Here is a 23,489-nt window from a genome sequence, read left to right on the forward strand (position 1 = left end):
TATTAAATAAAAATATTCTTAAAGCTGTCCAAAAAATATTATTATTAAAATTATAATAGACCGATGCGTTTTTGAAATAACGATAGTTTATGGGAAATGATAGATATTTATGTGTTACTTACTTCATACACTCTTTCCTCTTCTTATCAGCGTAATAGCTTGCAGGGCATGTGGAGAGGCAACGTCCATCCAACAAGTAACTCGACGGATGACACGTGACGCATTGAGCTTCTCCCGGCCCTTCGCAAGTCACACACGAGTTGTGGCATTTCGCGCAAGAGTAGTCTTCAGTTTCAAAGTAAGATGGCGGACAAGACGCCGCGCACGTCCCATCGTGTAGAACCAAATGGTGTTCACACGAAGTACACGCATCAGCTCTGTCAGAACAGGTTGCACAATGCGCTGCGCATGGACGACAAACTGAAGATTCACTGTCCTCCCAATAGCCGTCAGGACATTGCTGCAAACACACCGCCAAGTCCGCCACCAATAAGTGAGCCGGAGCACAAGTCAAACACGAGTCCTGACCAGGCCCGACGCAAGTCTCACACGACTCGTGACACGGCCAACAAACTCCGCCCTGATTGGCGAAACTCCTCGGAGGACATCTCGACACGCAAGCGTCGTCTAATCTATAATGCTTGCAAGCGATACATTGAGTCGGTCCTTTACCATAGCATCCTTGAAGATCGCATTCGGGATCACATTCGTGTATGACGCGCTTGTCATTACTATCAGCGAGGACATTCTCCCCATGCGGAGAAGGGACGTTATGTCCGTCGAGGTTGGCTACCGCTTTCTCCGGGTTTGAGCCGGAGGCAAACAAAGCGGGAAAGTTTTGGTAATTAGCAAACGCGTCACCGTTGTAAAAAGGGTCCCCGAGAGTTTCGTAACCGTCCGCTGCGGTTGGGAAGGCAAACGGCGGGGCGACCGCCGATGGTCTCTTTGATCGTAATCTTACGGGGTCCACTGATGTACCGTAGAATATCAACTGCCATTTTTTTAGGATTCCAGGCTGATTCACATGTCTGTTTCCACCGTTTACAATTTGTAGTTTCCATCTACCTTCGGCATGTTCACCCCAGAAGTGAACGCTGAGGAATGGCCAATCGTCAAAGTTAGAACTGACGACATCACGAGGTCTTTCAAAGAGTAAAGTCGAAACCGTTCCCATTGGTGAAGTGAGCAGTATGCGCAAGTTCCCTCGAGGGAAAAACCTCAAGGATATCTTGCATTGAACATGTTCTAGATGTCGTACTTCATTAACTGTACCACTGCAACCATTAACATCCATATGAGTTGTGAGGGTGTAACCAAACGACGAATCAATTTGTTTGTCTTCATTTATTTCTTGTGATTTACAAATGTGTTGTGGTGGGACGGAAACCCATTGTTCTGCTAAATTTACCATTTCTGCGGCATCCATTAAACCATATCCGAACTTGTGGCTTACTTTTCTCTTTACACCGTTAACTATCCAACCACTTTCTTTCTCCAAAGGTTGTGGCCTTGACGTGAGTACAACTAAATATTGCATGTCTCTCCATGTCAGATCAGGGTTAGCTTCTAAAGCTAAAGCACATATGCCAGCTGCTAATGGAGCAGAAGCAGAAGTTCCAGTATGTTCGACAGTGCAAATATGATCAGGTCGTAACCTTCCATCCATATCGACCGTTGCTACACTCTTGTCATGTCCAGGAGTTCCAGAACTATATGTCGTAGCAAGTGTAGAAGAGCATTCTTCTAAATACCAAGGTTTATATCCACCTTGTGTAGCGCTAGAGATCGATAGAGTAAATATGCTGTTCGTATAGCCGTCACAATTACAAGAATCAGTATGTCTGCCACCATTTCCTGAAGCCCATACGAATATAGATCCTTTGCCGTTACGCCCGCTTGTGACTCCGTAAATGAATGCCCTGATGAAGAAAAACACACCGTTTATAACAATTTTCAACATAGATTTATATTATTATTAAAAACACAAATACTCACCTTCTTGCCAACGGTCCTGGCCCATCTACCGTCTTTCCATCATCTTCAGGTCCCCATGACGCGCTGTAGATATCAATATGATCTGGATTAAGTCCTAACGCTCTAGCTTCTACTGCATCGTTGACCACACCGTCCAACATCCTGACTCCACCAATACTGGCATTGTATGCAACTCCTACGCCACAGTACTGATTGTAGGCGACTGCTGCTACTTCGCCGGCGCAACGGGTACCGTGTTTGTTATCGCCGTTGTCTTGGGGCATGGGATCATCATCATTGCCATTGATATCTGTTGATGCGTTGGGGTCCTAATAGAAATACAACATTTTAATTTCTTTGAAACTCAGGGCATGATTCAGATTACCTACCACCCAATAATTCCCAGAAAATCTTTGATGATAGCTAAACGTAATAGTTTACTGGCCTTTCACTTCCAAAGTAAAATATTTAGAAATGTATATAAACAAATAACAAAAGCTCGCGTCCAAAATAACAACAGTGTCCCACCAAACCATATTTCTAAGAAAAGATTAGTCTAATTCAAGTTTCATGGTATAATGTTTCCTTATTAATTCAATTAACTTGAGCAAGAAACCCAAATTTTATGCAACAATGAGCAGTTTCATGTTGCTGATGAAATTATAAACCTTTAACAAGTGAAAGTAATCTGGTGGCTTTACGGGCTAACTTAGGACACAGTATGCGGGCAGTTTGTCTATATTAAGCTCTTACCAACCATAGGCTTAACAGAGATGGTAATTAGGTCTGTAACAGTACTAAACTAGGCTTCCTGCTCAGATGTCGTCAATAAATTGTGATAGTCGATTTCACTGTTTCGAAGTTATGGTTTATTTACTTTGTATTTTAAATAGAATAAAATTAAAATGATAGTTTAGAGATTTTACAAAAAAATTACAGAATAATTACAGTAAATAAATATATACGGGACAAATAGCACTGATTGAGTTTCTTCCCGTATATTTTATTATTTAAAATTCCCGTAAAATTACAATAGTTAGTACTCACATAATTTTGCGCTAAATCAGGGTGGTTTGTCTGTATTCCATCGTCAAGTATGGACACGACGACCCCTTTCCCTGTGTAGCCTTTCTGCCAGGCCGGGACCACGTTCATGTCTAACCCATCCTTGGCTCCACCGTTCTGTTGGTAATTTACATTACATCAACATCTTGGCGTTATTGCTTGTCGCGCTCTCTCTCTCTATGGAGAGAGCTTACGGTCATGATCCAATAATAGAGAAGTCAAATAAACAGAACAGACCTTCCATACCCCGTTGCAATGGCACGCGTTTCACATAATAATAAAAAGCTAAACAGCGATAGTTTTTAGCGCGGTTAAAAAAGGCGTCACGCGTGCCTTAGTTTCGGGGGCTGATACATTTTTTTTTAACTTCATGACCAATAGATGATGATGCATCTTTGCAACTCAAAAAGGTCTTTTTGATCCTGGGCTCAATATCCGGTTAGGACAAATCCTATACACTCAATTCGACGTAGTATAATATAATTCGAATAAGTATTTTCACAGCATGTAAATGATGCTGCACATGCATTTGAATGCTGTATTTCTCGAGTTCAAAGCTATGAAGCTAAATCCGAGAACTGTGATATAAAAGGAACTGCTGGGCACTTTACACACCTTTAACCAAACACCTGTACATTTCAAAAGTCTAATCGACAATCGGCACAAAATTTCGCATCCGTATGCAAGAATGCAAAACTTAGTGCCCAATCCGAGTAAAGTGCCGTATACATACATATAATCACGTCTATATCCCTTGCGGGGTAGACAGAGCCAAGTCTTGAAAATACTGATAGGCCACGTTCAGCTGTTTGGCTTAATGATAGAATTGAGATTCAAATAGTAGACCTGTGTAAACAGGTCGCTAGCCCATCCTCTAAAAGAAGAATCTCAAGTTTATAAGCCTACCCATTGATCGCCTTTTACGCCACCCATGAGAATGAGACGGAGTGGTCCTATTCTTTTTTTATTAATGCCGATAAACCACACGGCACAAAAGTATAATTTGCTCTAAATTAAAATACTTACCAAATACCACTCCTCTTTGTACAGTGGATCTGGGAAGAAGATAGGGGCGGCGAGGGCCCTATTCTGCGTGCGGTGCGGCCTCCGGGAGATCTGCGAGAATAGACCCCCGTCGAAATGATTGTAGTCGCGTTTCACTCTCCGCCGCTCTCTTTGCTGTTGGACCCATCGGACCTGAGGCAAGAAATTAACAGTCTTTAATATGCATTCATACATATATGTATACAGCTACGTCTATATCCCTTGCGGGGTAGACAGAGCCAACAGTCTTGAAAGACTGATACGCCACGTTAATATGCATTCATACCTGTATACAGTTACGTCTATATCCCTTGCGGGGTAGACAGAGCCAACAGTCTTAAAAGACTGATAGGCCACGTTAATATGCATTCATACATGTACACAGTTACGTACCCTTGCGGGGTAGACAGAGCCAACACTCTTGAAAGACTGATAGGCCACGTTAATATGCATTCATACATGTATACAGTTACGTCTATATTCCTTGCGGGGTAGACAGAGCCAACAGTCTTGAAAGACTGATATGCCACGTTGACCTGTATGGCTAAATGATAGAATTGACATTTAAATAGTATCTAACAGGTTGCTGGCTTATCGTCTACAAGAAGAATCCCAAGTCTTTAATATGATTTTCGTGAAAGTCCCGATGTAAAAACAATATACATACATATCTGTCTATCGGTCTGTGCTACGTTTGTAACAAATTCATAAACATTAGTCATTCATTAAAAAAAAACAAATAAAATGTATCCAACCACTGCCTATTACCAGTATTGATAATAAAATTTCAACGTACAGATTTTATTTAAACGACACAGAACACAGCAAACCAAAGTAATAATTCCGATATAGCCGTAAAGGATCCGTTCGTTTCGTGACCTGAATGCGATTACATTCGGTTCTAAGTACTTTAAGAGGTTTTTTTTGTGGACTAATAGGTCTTTATTATCGCCAGTTGGCTTCCCGCCAAGCATTAGAGGCCCGAACAAAATGTCCCCGTCAATTAGTATAATCCTCCTTTTGCTGAACGCGGTCAATGGGCAAGTAATTATGTAATTGTTATTTCTGGATTATTCGTGTCACATACGAAATTACACTGTTGTACGGGCCTGTGATCCTGTAGGAATTTTCAGAGAAATGGTTTTGTAAATCCTGAGTATATTTATTCTATATCGCGTCGAGTTACAAACGTGAACGTAGCTTTTCAGTTTTTTCAAGCTTGTTGGCTCTGTAGACCCCGCAAGGGATATAGAAGGGACTTTTTGTATATATGTTGGTTACAAAAAAATAATATTATTAAACACATAAACATTACAAGCAATACACAAAGAATGTAACAGTGGACAATAAATATGTAAAAAAACAGTGAGCACCCTTTAAGAAGATCTTTTCATTTATAATGAAAAGTTTGATCAAAACAGATGAAGCGAAAGAAGTATGCAAAGATCTTGCCAAGTGAAAAGATTTCGTCCCTACATAAGTACCCCTACGGGAAAAAGGTGATATTGTATTTATGTAAAATAACAAGGTGACAAGCTAACAAACAAGAAACGAAATCACAATTCTCAAAAGACCTCTTACAATGACACAAGTCTATGTTTAGAAGCGGCAATTTCACAGTAACACGCGTTCCGTAGCTGCGCCGTATTAGCATAAGAAAGGCTGCATTTTCATTGCTTTTTAAAATGTCAAGTTTAAAAGGACGTAAATTGGATGCTGGATGCGCGATTTTATTGTACTAGTAATGGATAGTGGTGTTTTTGTCAGACGTTCACTTAGCTGGCGGAGAAGAAGCACAAACGTGACCTAACTAGGAACCATTTCTATTAAAAGTTCACAGAATAATACACAAAGAAAGTGCCGTGTGATTCTCGACCCTTAAGAATATGACCATTTCTTTCCCTTGGAAGTTGTTAAAGGCGATTAAGTGAATAGACACATTTCCGTAGTTCAGCTTTTATAATGATCTAATATGGGTTAGGTTCCCTTGCTAAGGTTGCGGAGGGCGTTGTGCTCAAAAACCTGACTTAGCCTATCCAGGTTCAAATCTAAAGTCTTCAGAGGAAGAACCAAAGACAATATACTAGGACTTGATTATGAATGATATGGTTTGGCAGGGTTCCTAGGCTCGGGGTCTACTCAAAACCATAAACTACACGAAACACAATTAAAAATATATACTTTCGAACACATATAGCTACGAAGCGGATGAGAATTCTCTACGGTATTTCACAAGTTCCTATCTTACCGACACACGAACAGAATCATCTCACAATTAACACAAACGAGGGGAAAATATCGCGCGAACTTTTTAATAAAAAAAAATTCGCCACGTTAAATTGTATTGTCTTGGCTGTGTGTACTCTAATTTCATTAGCAACAGTGGCAAGTAAAAATGCCAGAGTGGAAAGCGGGCGGTGGGTAGTCTAGGGAGGTAGAGGTCACACGTATTTTATCGGAGCGGTTGGCGGGCATATGAACAACCAAGAAACGGCCACTGTTTGTCACACCCACGTGTAATTTAATAAAAAAACCAACGCATTCATTCTCCACACTTTTCTGCGGCGCTTGTAAAAGAAATTAGACAGCGTGACATATGAAAAACATACGTGGTTAGCCATTCTTGCTCCGAGAGAATAAAGACTTTAAAATGTTTTGCGCTTATATTTTTATCTCGTTGTTGTTTAAAAAAATATACCTCCCTTTGGTATCTTCTATCCCATTATTTTGCGTCGGAGAGAGTCATTTATTCAAATTATATTTCATCAATTGAATTATGGGAAACAAGGGAAAAAGAGAGAGCCCTGTGAAAACAGCATTTTGTTTGTCAGATAAGAATGTTCCGTCATCGTATAACTATGTTATAAATACCTATAAAGGATGAAAATATTCGGTCGGCGCGGACGAAAATCATTTCTGTTTACAAATAGCGCGGCGGGCGCATTGTTTTCAGGGAGCGCGTTCAGCTGAGCAAACAACAGATGTCGCCTACACCAAACATAGTTATCTCCGTCTTGGGGCGGCAAAAAATATATGCGGAACGAACGTACCGAATGAGGTTTAATAAAGCTCCTTTGTGCTTATACACCACGGCGTAATAGGGTCCTAAACTAATAAACCGGGCTCGGCTGCGGTCGCGCGCAAGACGCACCGAACGGCTTTAAACAGATTTGCGAAGGAAAAAATGGCACGCTCATATGTATAGTAGTTGACCCTTGTCATTGTTGTGGGACCCAATTTGCAGGGCTAACAAATAAGGTCGGTATTTGTTGTTCGGTTAAAATTGTCACTGGCGATTAAGTGTGACAAAAATAGGGTATTCCGTTATGAATAGGTCGGGAGAAGGTCTCATCAACATCAGAACGGCCGAGCGGGGGATCGGCCACGCCTAGGAGTTTTATTAGGCCATGTCCGGCGGTCCAAGTTCCCCGGCCGCCCCGAGCCGTCCCGGCTTGTTACTATACAAAGACACGACTCTGTCATGGTACGTTAACACCGCAAACTTTGCTTACAATAAATTCAAACTTGGAAGAGCGAGGAGACTAACTGTGTTTTGGTTGGTACGCGAGTGCCAATTTATGCGGTGCGTGTCTGTAAGTATATATATGTATAAACGCAAGTTAGAGGTTGAAATTTGGTTTAGTGGCGTAGAATTATTTATAATTTGAACTTTAGGAGGATAATCTGGATAATATATTACACTTTTGTTTAATGTTTGACCATTAATAATTTTTTAAAACCCGTGTTTCTATTTATCATACCCGAGATTTTAAAAGTAACAAATAATTCAAATATCCATGTCCATTCAAAAATGTCTAGTGTCAACTGAAATACCAATAGACATTATAGTGTTAGCAACGCCAATAGAAATAGATCCGATGCCGTATATTTCCCGTAAACGGAAACGGATATGGGTGCGTGGGTACGTTGCGTACAAAAATGTATGTATATTCAGGCCCAATTCGCTATCACGCGATGACTTATTGTCAAATACGTCTGTAATGGAAAAATAATGCGTCCGATCTCATTTTACACATGCGCTTCAGAAGTGGAGTAACACACACTTTGTTATTTGTTGTTTAAGGCTCTGAGAAACAAAACAAAAACGAGTATAAAAAGAAAAATTTGTTTCGACTTATACCGCACTGGATTTTTCAGCAAGGCTGGCTATCCTATGTAATAACTGTACACATCGTTAAGTTTTTCTCTTTTCATTTACTTTCCTGTTTCTACAAATAAAAATATTGATGTTCCATCTTACTTTACTATAAAAGTTATAATAACATGAGCTACTTTACAGCAACCGAGGTTTTTTAATATATAACTTAAGATCGCTATTTTGTTTATCACAGAAATGTAATTTTAAGTAAAAAAGAAATGTATTTTGAAATACAGAAAACATTTTGAATTTTATTCGCCTCAAAATGTCTAATGTATAGAAAGAATACCTACCTTTAATTTCCAAGGGAGCGTGGCGTGGCGATTTTAATTTGTCTTCTAGGAAAAAATCTTATCTTTTAACATTGAAATCATGCCTTAATCATGCCTTATTATTTTTATGATTTCATAACAGAAAAAATTACGGCGTTTTATTAAATCGAATTTAAATAAGCATTCAGCATACTTACAAAAAGAGAAATTGGATAAACTTTGTTGCAAAACATTGTAGCTAATGCGAACCAACAAACCGCCATATCTGTTGTTCACTTTATTTTACACTTTTCCTTAAGAGGCTTTTATTATTAATCTTCTATATGCCTGTCTAAGTAATTCATGTTCTACCAAATATCTAAGTGGCATCGAGTTTTCTCTACGGTACGGCTCTTATATCCTTTTGAAGAGAAAATGGTCTGGTGTATTTGGAAATCTTATACTGTTATTGGTAGTAATATGTTTTGCCTCCACAATCTGCCCGAATCGTACGTACACGTTGTCAAGTATAATAAAATACTCGGGACTAAATAATACACTTTTATCTTGTGCCTTAAAGCTTTGTATGTAGAGTCCAATTTCGCAGGCAAATTTTCTTTGTTGTTTGATCGTATCATTTTATTTTCATTCTTCGTGATGATGTTATTGTTATGGCACAGTCGCTCACAGTTCTGCGATGTTCAACAATTCGTAAAAAAGTCTTTATTACGTCGTGTTATGATTTCATTTTCGGTGTTATGGTCATAGAAACTACAAGAAATTATGGCGTGTTTAAAGCCCTGGATAAATATGGTAGCCTTATTTTGTTGACCCCTTTCGCAAATAGCATACCTAATAGGTATTTAGACGTTTTTAATAGCTTAGTGCGGCTCAATGGCATATCTTGTTATTGCTCGATCTTCAAATTATTTAAACCGGCATGAATTGGAAGTATTTCTGTCTGTTCGCCATTATGAGTTAACTGTCGAAAAAAAAACTAAATCTAGACAATTCAAGATCCGAAACCAAACTCATAAACTAAATTCTTATCATACGAAACCTTGGAAACAGTATTTTCTAAATATAATCTGTAGAACAGAAATAAAACATATACTTGTAAAGTTGACGTTGTTGAAGAAAATGCTGCAGTGCAGTTTGTGGCCGCTTATTTTGCACTGACGCTTTGGACGCGGCAGTAAACTTAGTTTTAAGTAAGTTTATTTGACGTCAACCAATGTTGTGAAACCAAAAGATATGACAATAATTAAGTGATATTCAAGTGTCCCATAATAACGAATAAAAGTTTTGAATTTGAATAACAATTTATTTTTACTTCCAACAATGCACTACTTCAAGCATTCTTCTACTTATTGAAAAGGTTTGTTATTCCCCTTTTGTACGATGCATGCTGTTAGTTTTATAGCTTCATAGTTCTCATACTTGTGATTTCGTCGTGAGTAGAATAACTTTTGAACCACAGCGGTAACGAGGACTTTGTAGGAGGTCGTATGTTCAAATTGTAATAATAACTTGTTCAAATTGCAGCATATACAGTGGGTTGCCAAATTAATAGGGACAGTCGAAAAATATTGTTTTTTTACACTTTATTGGTCCATAACTAATTAAAAACGTTGTTTTGAGTTATAATTATATTTAATAATATTAGACACACATCTTACAAGTAGTTTAAACAAAAAAATAACAGTCTTTGGGTAATTAGAAAATATTAGCAGGTATTACGAAAATGGCAATGAGATATTGCTAATATTTTGTCACATTTCCTTTAGCCTGAATGAGTGCTTCGATCCGCCTCGGCATACTTTCTATGCACTGTTTGGCACTTTCCTTTATTTTAGGGTTGTGGTGCCACACATTTATTAATTTTTCGATCAGTTTTACCTTGGTGGTTATCACTTCCTTGGCAATTTCCGCCTTGGTAATTTCCCATAAGTTTTCGATGGGGTTCATGTCTGGAGAATTGCCAGGCCAAGGTAAAACTGGTATATTGTGGTCTGCTAAAAATTTTGTTACACTCCTTGCTTTATGGCATGGTGCTGAGTCATGCATGAACATGAATTCCTCCCCCTCTGAGAACCATTCCCGGAGTTGCGGCAACAAGCGAGTTTCTAGGACCTGCCTGTATTGGTCCTGTCTCATGGTTCCCTGGACAATGTAGAGACGCCCAACCCCTTTAGCACTTATGACAGACCATACCATTATTTTAACAGGGTGTTTAACGCGTTCCACAATGCAGTCAGGGTGAAATTTCTCGCCTGGGCGCCGCCTGACAAAGTTGCTTTTGTCGGCAAGAATCTCAAATGTTGATTCGTCTGAGAAACACACCTGAAAAAAAATATTTATAACTTATATGAAAATCTTTTTAGATAATATACCATAATATTAATATAAATTATCAATTGACATTAAAACTGACCTTGCTCCAGTCTTCAACACTCATCAGACGGTGTTCACGAGCCCAAGCAAGTCGTTTCTTCTTCATCGCCTCTGTCAGTCGCGGTTTTTTAGCTGGGCGATGTCCGGTCAGGCCTTCCTCTGCCAACCTACGCTGTACAGTTCTCTTCGAAACTTGTATTCCAGACTCCTGTACCATCTGGGTTAACAATCCAGCACTTTTCTTCCTGTTTTGCAAACACATATCCCTGATTTTCCTATCGGACCGTGGTGTCGTAATCCGTTTTCTTCCGCATTTGCCTTTTCTTTTGGGCAAAAGTGGCTGATCTTGATCCAGATTTATTTTTATTTTATTTACTACCGACTTAGAAACACCAGCCAGTTCTGCTATCTTCCTCTGAGAATGACTTGTGTGCAAAAGAAGGGTTTTAACCTCAGATTTTTTTCTTGGAGACAAATCTACCCCTCGACCCATAGTGAAAGCTGTAAAAATAAAAAATTAATTAATTTCGTCCTAAAATCAGCCCCAAAATACTTAAGATTTAATAAAAATAAAGTAATACTTACTTGCAGTCAATAATAATTTCACAAAATCACAAAATAACTTTTTAAAATAATTAGTTACTTATTTTACTTTTACACGTGTGAAGGACTGCGCGTCTCTCCCGATAATAAAATATTTTTACAAAATAAACAAATCCCATAACACTTGAAATTTACTTTCAAGTTGATCTGTAGAGGTGCTGTGAACATAAAAATACATTCCAGGACCACTTACACCACTTGAAATAGCAGTCAAACGCGCCTGAAGAAAAAATATGATAAAAAATGTGACTGTCCCTATTAATTTGGCAACCCACTGTAGTACTCGCCACTGACCTCTATTATCGCTGGACAGAATTCGAGTGGAGTGACAGTTCGTGTATCGATTCAAACGAGATTCGAACGCCTGTCAACAGCAGATATACTAAAGGTGATTGGCTGTGCAATGCACTCAAATCAATATTCGATCATATTCCATGTTTGAACTTTTAAGATTCAATTGTTTACACGTATTGGACAATAAGTTCTAACTCGGAAAAAAATTGTCTGTCAAATTTGTCGAAATTAATACCTCTCAAAAAGTAATGTTAGAACCGTCACCACTAGAATTACGAAAAGAAAACTAAAAAACAGCAATCGTAATAAAAGTTCATATGATTTAAACAGACCACATCTCACCCGGAAGACACTCACACTTTTATTATTTGTTGTTAGTTTCACATCCATTATCGCTGGTGTGGTTCCCGTGTGGTTCCCGGCACCATTACAAAAGAATAGGACCACTCCATCTCTTTCCCACGGATGTCGTAAGAGCCGACTAAGGGATAGACTTGGGATTCCTCTTTAATGTAAATCCCTGCCAATCTAAGGTCTGCCGCGCCGATGGATGCATGGCTAGGGGCGAGCCTAGTCTCGAGCGTGCCACTTCCGCCATGGGGTTGGGCGACCCCCAGGTAATGGCTAGCCTTACCCTGGCATGCGGGGCTCTGCTGGGGCGGACAAAATTTTTCCCTAGCGTCTCGTGGGAATCGCATGGATGCAAATTTTTTGAAAGAGCACCTAGATGGCGGCGATGGTGTCCGCACCCCATCACGTCTCGTTCCCGGCGGGAGCGGTATGCGGTCTGCTGAAAGCCGCTTTGCGACGATTAATGTAAGAGGAGGAATGAAGGATAAGATTGAGGAAGTATGCCAGATGATGGATGAAAGACGTTTGGATGTGTTGTGCGTGAATGAAACGAAGCGGATAGGATGCGACGCGACGCAGCACGGCCCTTACACGGCGTATTGGTCTGGAATTTCCAGTACCAGCCGAGGCTGTCAAGGGGTCGGTCTAATTCTTTCTGCACGAATGGCTGAGTGCGTGAATGAGTATGAGTGTGTCAGCCCTCGTCTTCTATGGATTAGGCTGAAAGTTGGAATCACTCGGATCTTCGTTCTAGGTGTTTATGCACCTTGGGATGTGGGTTCGAGGGGTACAACATCAGCAAAAAGCGAAAACGAGGAGTTCTGGAATAGTGTAAGAGAAGTATTGAAAGTTACCAAGCCAAATGAGAAGATTATTATGTTAGGTGATTTTAATGGATGGGTGGGTGTAAAGCGTGATGGATATGAAAAGGTGCTTGGTGCGTTTGGTGACGAAAAGGTGAATGATAATGGAAGAAGTGTATTAGAAATTTGTCTAGAGTGGGATCTTTTTGTGTCGAACTCAATGTTTCAACATAAAGAGATCCACACCTACACAAGAGTGGAAGGTATTTTAAAAAGTATGATAGACTTTGTGATTGTAGATGAAAGATTGAAGAACAAAGTGCTGGATACCCGTGCATATCGCGGTGCTGGCATTGACTCGGACCATTTACTGGTGATATCCCGGATAAGGGGTATCTTCAATCGCTGGCGGCACAGGGTAAGGGAGCAAACCAGCGCTTTGGAAAGAGTAAAAGTAGAAAATTTGCAAGATATGGATGTAGGTTAGAAGTATATTAATAGACTGAAGGATGAATTTGAAGATTTAGAGGAAATGAGCGATATTGAAGATGGATGGAAGGAATTTAAAGAAAGAATTGTGAAAGTAGCTGTTGAAGTGTGTGGTGTAAGTAGAAGAAGGAAAGGAAAAAATCACAAAAATGCGTGGATGAGTAAAGATGTGCAAGAACTTGTGCGATTAAAGAAGAAAGCATGGCTGGATTTGTTAGCAGCAAAAGCTAACTTAAGAATGCAAGAGGTTATAGATGAAGATGTGAATGAAGCACGTAAGGAATATAAGAAAATGAAAGATTTGGTTAAGAAAGCTGTGATTAGAAAGAAAGAAGAGTATAAAGAGGATTTTGATAAAAGGCTATCAGAAGACTTTCAGTCAAATCTGAAAGTATTCTGGAAATCCGTAAGGTCAGCCCGAGGAAATACTATAACCAGAGAGCTGACTAGGATCAGATGCCAGGATGGTAGCGTTGTGAAAGGAGAAGAATGTGTACTAAAGATATGGAAGGACTATTTTGAAAGTTTATTTGAAAAAAAGGAAGGAAATAAGAAAGATTTCTGCTATAGCGAAGAAAAAGAGAATGAGATGGAAGGCGAAATTGAAATGTTCGAAATTGTGGAAGCACTTAAGAGTATGAAAGCGGGAAAGGCTGCTGGGTGTGATAGAGTGTCGGTCGAGATGCTTAAAGCAGGAAAAGGCGTAGTAGCTAGTCAGTTGTACTGCCTTTTCAATTTGTGTTGGAGAAGCGGCCGAGTACCAAAAGATTGGTGTAAGGCTGTTATCGTGCCACTTTACAAAGGAAAAGGGTCACAGCTGGACTGCAAAAATTATCGTGGTATAAGCCTGCTTAGCGTCGTCGGCAAATTGTATGCTAAGGTATTGATTAATAGAGTCAGGAATGAAACTAATGACAAAATATGGGATGCTCAAGCGGGATTTCGAAAGGGAATGGGATGTACTGATCAGGTCTTTTCCTTGCGGTGCATAGCCGAAAAGTTTTTGACCAAGAGTCAAAAAGTCTATTGCACATTCGTAGATCTGGAAAAGGCCTATGACAGAGTTGAGAGGAATGAATTGTGGTCAGCACTTTCTATGCATGGGGTGAGCAGTCTCTTAATACGAGCACTGAAATCCTTATATGAGGATTCGAGTGCTTGTGTCAGGATAAACGGAGCGCACACTGAGTGGTTTAAGATTGAGAAAGGCGTTAGGCAAGGATGTGTTGCGTCACCGTGGCTGTTCAACCTATTTATGGATAGCTGTTTGACAGATTTGAAAGAGTCTAAAAGTGGATTAAGGATGAATGAGTTACTCGTCAAATGTCTGCTCTATGCCGACGATCAGGTTATACTGGCGTCATCAGCGGAGGAGTTACAGGAGATGGTAAACTGTATGCATGAAGCTTTAAAAGAGAAAGGAATGAAAGTGAACGTAAGTAAAACTAAAACACTGGTTTTTGAAATGGAGAAAGAAATGACAGCATGTAATATTTTGATTGGAGGAGAAAAAGTGGAGCAAGTGAAAGAGTTTGTATATCTAGGATCAAAGTTTACATCAGATGGCAAGTATGATAGTGATATTGAAAGGAGAGTGAACGCGGGGAACATGGTGAATGGAGCTTTGCATGCCTTTATGAGCAGTCAGAAACTATCCAAAAAGGCTCGACTGGCTGTGCACAGGGGCGTGTTGGTCCCGACATTAATGTATGGGAGTGAAAGTTGGGTATGGCAAAAGAAGCATGAAAGCAGAATAAATGCAGTGGAAATGAGAGCGTTAAGGAGTATGATGGGTGTGAAATTGAGTGACAGGATAAGGAACAGCGTGATAAGGGAATGTTGTGATGTGAAAGAAGATGTAGTTACAGGAATAGAAAAGGGTATGTTAAGATGGTTCGGTCATGTGGAGAGGATGAATGAAAGCAGTTTGACTAAGCAGATATACAAGGAGAGTGTGGAGGGAAAGGTCGGAGTGGGAAGACCTAGACGAACGTATCTTGATCAAATTAAGGACGTCCTGGTAAAGGGTCAGGTCAAAAGTACCCGAAACCGCCGAGCTTGTATGAAGAGAGTTATGAATGTGGACGAAGCGAAAGAAGTATGCAGAGATCGTGGCAAGTGGAAAGAGGTAGTCTCTGCCTACCCCTCCGGGAAAGAGGCGTGATTGTATGTATGTATGTATGTTCACATCCATATCCCTTGGGTAGACAGAGCCAATAGTCTTGAAAAGACTGATCGGCCACGTTCAACTTATATGTACATAAAATCACTTCCTTCGCTTCATCCACATTCATAACTCTCTTCATGCAAGCTCGGCGGTTTCGGGTACTCTTGACCTGACCCTTTACCAGGACGTCCTTAATTTGATCAAGATACGTTCGTCTAGGTCTTCCCACTCCGACCTTCTCCTCCACACTCTCCTTGTATATCTGCTTAGTCAACCTGCTTTCATTCATTCTCTCTACATGACCAAACCATCTTAACATACCCTATATAACATGTTACAAATACCCTATATGTTACATGTATATAAGTTTTAGGTCGCATTTTTAGGTCTGAATCGTACCTGAACAATTATTTCTAATTACCAAGTCACTGTTTCGTAAAGCTTAGTACATATTTTAGTATGTCAATGGTTCTAGCGTACAAACTATATTTGCATCGTGCGTCGCAAGCAACCTTTATGTTCCTCTTGAGGATTGCTATTGTAAATGTTTAATTCTGCAATATGAGGTAGGATTTGGTTTGTAACACCTGGCATTTAACGACTAAGGAAATTATTGTTATTCCCAAGTTATGTCTTTAGAACTGCATGGATGCAGTTCTGTGTATGCTAAGAATATGTAGCTTTACCGTGTATGCATGAAACAAAAAACTTTGGTTATGTAACTATTTGAACCACACCTAGCTTAAAACCCTTGCTTCGCCCGGGTGAATTTAGCGCCATCTACAAAAGAGCTAATTTTATATGAGTAATTTGTAAAATTACAGGGTAGGCAATAGCAAATACGTTACTTAATTATATAAGAAACGGTAATTGACTATGATTAGCAGACGAAGCTGCGGCGAGTATTTATTAAATTAAGAGCACGTTTTAATGTTTTGACAATTTGTTTTTTGTTAAAAATACACACACATTTAATCACGTCTTATCCCTTACAGGAGAGACAGAACTAACAGTCTGAAAAGACTGAAAGGTCATGTTCATTTGTATGGCTATATGATGGAATTGAGATTTAACTAGTGAGAGGTTGCTAGTCCATCGCCTAAAAAAAAGAATCCCATGTTTATTGTGCCAGAAACCACACGGTAAAATAAAATGCATAAAATATTTGTAACATTTTCTTTCTTGTTTTAATTTAATGCAACGTTTTTGATAAATAAAAAGGAACGGTTTGCCATCAGAAAAACAATTTCCAGATCTCATCTAGCTTGTAACCTAGGCTTAATTCTAGATATTAAGACTTGACTTGACCCCACGACCTTAACCGCCCTTGAAGTGCGGCCATGATTAATTGAAAGAATGATTTATTGCAATAGTAAGACGCACTTAAGATGCTCATTTTGGGACGTTTTATACCACTAATGCGCACTTTAGCTGACTGAATGCGTGAAATCTTGACATACATACCGAAAGGATTAGAATTAACTTAGATGATGGAATGTCGCCTAAGCCGCTTTTTGCTTTTTTCCCTCTAGTTCAAATCGTGAGAACTTTTTTTTTTCAACGATAACTATCAACAATTTGGGTTTACAAGTGCAAAAGTAGTCTGCCTATACCTACCTCCGGGAAAGAAACGTGATTTTATGTTTGTACTAAGAGTCACATAGAATCAATCAAACATCGTGAAGAAACCTGCACATTCACGCAACTGAATGTGTAGCCATGATCGATCCAATACTGGTTAAGTTTAACTGTAAAGGTTGCGAAGTCAGATGGAAATCGCTTAGTGTAAAAACCTGACTCGTCCAATCCAGAACCCATGCTCAAAATGCATACTCCGTACTTCTCTCCAGAGTGGTGAGGATGCAACCGGGACTAAAGCCAGGAGGGAAAATAGTATGTCCTTAATATGTATCGCGACTGTACATATATATGTACATTTGTATATTGGCAACTGTGGGGGGTACATCTTCATCAACTGCTTACTGTATTTTATTAAACTCTCAAACAAATGGACAAACCTAATCAAGGATTGTTCTCGCGTGTAATTCTATTTGTTCTAGATGGCTAACTTCGACTGGGACGTCTGGGCAAACCCTAACCCTTGACCTTTTTGTTGGTACCAAATACTAATTTGTGTGGCACAATGGAGTTGGTATAGTTATTTGATTTAAATGCCGAATGTGTAATCCAATCTGATTATAACATTCATTAAAATGTAAAATGGCTTAAGAATATTTCGGCATGAATTAAATATGTGTGTGGTGGTGTAATGTAAGTTTAAAAGATCGAATAACAAATATCGATGTAAGAGAAATGTGTGGAGTGAAAGAGGATGTGCTGACCAAAATTCAAAAGCGTAGGTTGAGACGGTTTGGACATGTTGAGAGAATGGATGATAAAAGTGGGGCAAGGCCGGCCTTATCCAACTTTCAAGGACCAAATTTTAAATGTCTTAATAAAGAGAGACATTAGGAGTAGCAAGTGAAAATACATACATAGTATCTGCCTACCGCAATGGGAGACCGGCGTGATTGTACGTATGTATGTATGTTAAAAGTGTGTTGTATTCTTCCATAATTTATATTTTTCCAATATTGATTATTGTAATCAATGCATGCTTATTCACGGTCACTTGATAATTCAAATGACCGTTAATAAGCATGAATTTAAAGAGATTTTACAAAGAATGCCGAAATAAAGATTCCAATGCTATTACATTGACGACGATGAAGATGCCTGCATACTTTTTTCATTTAACATTATAAAATTGTGGAAACGCCAAAATATATTCCTTGTTTATGAACGGATATTTCGAGAAAATGAATAAACACAACACTTCTTTTTGGACAGTCGAGTAAAAATTGGAGACCTCCAAGTCCCTGTCACGCACATCAAAGCGAAGCCATAATCCGACGGAACTAAGTAACAAGTTTTTGATGTGTTTATCTGAAGATCCGATAACTTTTATCTGAGAGGACAAAGGATGCCGTAATGAATGGTCCCCCGTCATTTGGAATGGTCTGCGGAACTTTTTATATGTACCTATACAGTAACAATATCTCCTTTTAGAGACTACGAAATATATTCACAAACTGTATTACATTCTATCTCTCATCGTCCTCCTTCTGGTTCTTTACTTCTACATACAAACATACATATGGTCACGTCCCTTGCGGGGTAGACAGAGCCAACAAAATTGAAAAGACTAAATGGCCACGTTCAGCTATTTGGCTTAATGATAGAATCGAGATTCAAATAGTGCTAGCCCATCTCCTAAAAAAGAATCTCAAGTTTGTAAGCCTATCCCTTATTAGTCCCCTTTTACGACATCCATAGGAAAGAGATGGAGTGGTCCTATTCCACGATGAGAACACTTTTTACATAAACCACTAACATAATAAGAATGTCAAGAGTTTATTTTTATCGTAATTCAATAATGCGATAAGAACAATAAACACATTTTGATCATTACCTACACGATTAGTTCGAATTCGTAAAATACTCAGAAACGACCATTAACTTATTACAGTAAAAAGCGGTCCAATCAATCAACTTTATTACAATGATTTAATCTGTTCCATTCATATTGACATATTATTGGGTTCCCCCCTTGACCAGCAAATTAACGTTGACGTTAATCCATTAAGGATTATATTTAGGGACAATACGAGCATCGAAAAGATACAATATCATATGTCTATTAATCATATGTCTATTATTTATATTTTGTTAGACTTACATAGAATTGTAATGTATTTCTCAAATGAGTTTTGGATATTTTTTATCTTGTTAATGTTTTTTTTTTTTGTCTATTTGTAAAAAGAAATGACAATGAATAAGGTTGTTTAAAAGAAATTAGTCTTTTGCTCAATATGTGGCAATAAATATAATCGTTGAAGAAAATTCATGTCGATTGAACTTTCGTGAGTAAATTAATATTACGTATTTGGAAAAGTAAATTCTGAACCAAAACGAGAAATAATCTTTTTCTTCCACCTGGCGTTAGAGTCCCGGTTAGATTCACATCTCAATTTTTTTAATCGGCGTGTATTGGGTAAATCAGGTTATTTACCTAAGCCGTATTATTGGATTATGGTTACACATCCAGTTGCCTGACCGTGCAAGTTTCCTCACGATATTTTCTCTCACCGTGAGAGCGAAATTGAATGTCCGATTGTAACATAAGAGAGCTTTTTTGTTTTAAAGTTATTAGTTGAACTCTAATTATAGAAATCAATTATAAATTGAAAGTAAACAATGAAATCTTACAGCTGACATATTTGTAAATACGTCTCCTATTAACATTCACAACCAAAATTGTTAGATGATATACTATCAATCTGTCACGTTACCTGAAGCTGAACACAGCCTTCCGAGTGTTATGACTTTTGACTCCGTCTACGCCGTAAGACATAAAGACATGTACACGATCCATTCAAGCTTTTATTAAATATTCACAGTGCGAAACGGCACACAATACGATTTACGCCTTTTACAACGCGTGTCGCGAATTGCTTGCAGACTAATATAGAGAGATATACAGGGTACTATCAAAGTGAGTGATAACAACATTTTTTCAGCAGTCCTTCGGGATATTAAGATCCAGACAGTAAATATTACAGCTACGACAATATTGGAATAAACGAATAAAAAGGGTGCACAGTTTGTTTAGCGCGACTGCGATCTTAAAAGCTGTATTAGGGATTGTATTGCGTAAAAGGTTTATACAAATTTATATAGGGTGTTATTGTTTTCATAGTGACAATTTATTCGATAATTTCAAACCAACCGTGGGTATTATATTTTATGCCTGGTCTATTTGACACGTAATAGACAACAAGAATTCAATTGAGATATTTAAAATACATTTACAATTTACAACAATACTTGAGATTTTTAAAACACCTTCTATAATTTTTAATGAGCATGTAGGTACCACTATCCTGGGAGTCTTCTCCTGTAAAAACCTAATTTAGATCACAGGCGGACCCAGGGTTCTTCTCTAGAAAGGCGAGGACGCAACCGGGACTAACTACAAGATGAATATGAAAATATTTCACTTTAGATATTTTATTTATTTTTCAATTTAGAGCCACGTAGTTCCCGGCACATTACAAACTATTCCATATTTTCGTTCCGTAAAGAAATCCGTAAAACGCGACTAAGGGTGAGGATAACAAACTTAGGATTCATTAAGGCGATGGGCTAGCTAACGGTGACTATTGGATTTTCAATTGCACCATTACCCATACAGCTGGCGTAACGTTATGTCTTTTTGAGACTGCTGGTTCTGTCTACCTCGTAGGCAATAAAAACTATATGTATGCAGATATTTGATATGCTTAACATACATACATACACATGGTCACGTCTATATCTCTTGCGGGGTAGACAGAGCCAACAGTCCAGAAAAGACTGAATGGCCACGTTCAGCTATTTGACTTAATGATAGAATTGAGATTCAAACAGTGACAGGTTGCTAACCCATCGCCTAAAAAAGAATCCCAAGTTTGTAAGCCTATCCCTTAGTCGCCTTTTACGACATTCATGGGAAAGAGATGGAGTGGTCCTATTCTTTTTTGTATTGGTGCCGGGAACCACACGGCACCAATATATAATATGATATGCCTAAAGTTGCCAAATAAAGGGTAAATGCACTTTTATTTTGTTACCTGTGGTTCATCATTCAGCCTCCGATGGTGTTCATGGCTGGGCTCAATTGATCGTTTCCTGACTTCATGATGGGACAGCAAGTAGTAATGTTTCAGGGAACCAATCTGTAACAAGAAAAAAATAAAAAAAACATTAAAACATACCGATGTAAATAAAGGTTTTAGAGGTACACATAAGCTAATCACAACATATTATAAGTCCCCTCGTTTGCTCTGTTTGTATGTTTGTGTTAATCTCGGAAATTTGTAAACGAATTTCAGTCCTGTTTGTAATGTAAGAAAGAGGGTTTTTTGCGGAAGGTTTATTTCTATAAATGCTACCCGTGCGAAGCCTTGGCGCGTAGCTAGTAAATGTCTTAAGTGATTTCAAAAATTTTGTACGAAAACCAAAATAACTCATACAGTGCTTTACAAAGATTTTTTCTTTTTTTCTACCTGATAACAGTCATTCATATATTATGTGTGTTCTTAGCTTAATAAATGAAATTACAACTACAAAAACCTGATGAATCCTGCTACATTTGTAGTATGAAAATATTATCCTCAAACCTACAACAGTTTTGTCCGTCCTGTGCACAAAAATCCTCATAGAGTGAAATCCTTAAATCAAATCAAAATTTGAACTATTTGATTAAACTTATAGAAAAAGAGAGAAGATAAGACAAGACATATCAATGTCCGTAAGTAGCCTCAATGAGTATTTAACGCATTTAGTCACCTCCCAATTTTCCTCCCATCATTCTCCCTCAACGCAAAACCATTGTTAACCTTTAATATTCACGTTCATTAACCCTTCCGTAATAAAGTGCGCAATAAAGTTTTCGGCGTCAAAAATGATCCCGCTGAAACTTTTAACACTGAAAAACCGATTACGTAAGCGCGCGTCCCATTTTTCACGATGGCCGGGAATTTATCTCGGGACGTGCAAGTTAGGGTTGCAACAATATATCGCAAAATCCGATTTTTCACAATCTTGATATGATAATTCGATTCATTTGGATAAAATATCGTTAAGAATTCATAATGATAATATAGAAGAAAGTGTATAAGGGTAATTTAAAAAAAATGAATCTTAGGAGCGTATAAACTTATTTTTGTAATTTCATAGGTATTCAGATAGAGAATTGAAGATTCGGATGAGCTTTTTTTGTGTGATTTACTGAAACTCCACATATTACAACTACGATTCAAACTGATCATATAATCGATTATATTCATCAATTTAGCACAATTATCGATATACATATCGATATTAGAACCACCGTGCATCCCTAGTGTAAAGTCCGAAATACACCCCGATTTAATTTTGTGGCCCGCGTGCGCTGAACAGCAGGGAAAGTGCAAAATAAAAGCAGAATAATGCAGTTTCGTATGCAAGTGAACATTTCTAGGTTTGCATCGATAGATGACGTATGACAGTTATTAAGCTTTCTTAGCGAAGATAATTTTTTTTGTATATAATATCATGCTTGTTCTAGAGACATACATTTTATACAAACGAATAGTGAGACTTATTTAATTGTGAAAGTTTTAAATTCTAGTGAGAGTAAAGGCGACAAAGGGATAAGCTTATGAACTGGGGATTCTTCTTTTAGGCGATGGACTAGCAACCTGTCACTATTTGAATTTCAGTTCTATCATTAGGCCTAACAGCTGAACGTGGCATATCAGTCTTTCAAGATTGCTGGCCCTGTCTACCCCGCAAGGGATATAGACATGATTATATTAATGAATGAAAGTGTTTGGATAAAAACATATTAGCGCAAACGCCATAGTCAATAATTCATCTGCCCATATGAGGCACAAGGCTCGACACGCCCTTGGCCATTTTTTATTTAAGACTACAACAAAATTAAAGGCATGATAATCCTAAATGTATTCCCTCGACAATCATACAATATTTGGACAAACTCACGGCGCGGCGTTTCACAAAGTTTGCGGGGCTCTCACTCAACAAAAGAGGAGAGTAAATAATATAGTACCTACTTTTATTACACATTATACTTACATAAAACCTTGGCCTTTGTGGCATTTCAAATATGAGCCGGTTTCCGGACGCCAGACCCGCGGGCAACACATTACACGTCCTAAACTAAGCCCGCCCACTTCCGACCCGGCGTCCTATATACGGAACATTTAACGTGCAGAAATGAAGCTTGATTGGATGAACAGTTCAAGTTACACATTCGATTTTTAAATTTTAAAGTGACCCTGTTTAAAAAT

At 38.5% G+C, this 23,489-nt stretch overlaps 1 protein-coding gene across 3 annotated transcripts in view; it reads right to left on the reverse strand.

Annotated features, from left to right (window-relative positions):
• Window positions 1–23,489, reverse strand: part of LOC106143309 (furin-like protease 2) — a 242,167-nt gene that overhangs the window by 15,488 nt on the left and 203,190 nt on the right. For all 3 annotated transcript variants that reach the window (XM_060948387.1, XM_060948389.1, XM_060948388.1), the window contains 5 exons: window positions 21,267–21,371; window positions 4,066–4,236; window positions 3,022–3,156; window positions 1,996–2,303; window positions 123–1,919 (listed from right to left, as the gene is read on the reverse strand). In XM_060948387.1, the coding sequence (XP_060804370.1) occupies window positions 123–1,919; window positions 1,996–2,303; window positions 3,022–3,156; window positions 4,066–4,236; window positions 21,267–21,371 (2,516 nt within the window). The remainder of the gene's footprint in view (window positions 1–122; window positions 1,920–1,995; window positions 2,304–3,021; window positions 3,157–4,065; window positions 4,237–21,266; window positions 21,372–23,489) is intronic.

This window comes from Amyelois transitella, chromosome 16 (genome assembly GCF_032362555.1).
Source record: "Amyelois transitella isolate CPQ chromosome 16, ilAmyTran1.1, whole genome shotgun sequence".
NCBI classification, from domain to species: Eukaryota; Metazoa; Arthropoda; class Insecta; order Lepidoptera; family Pyralidae; genus Amyelois; species Amyelois transitella.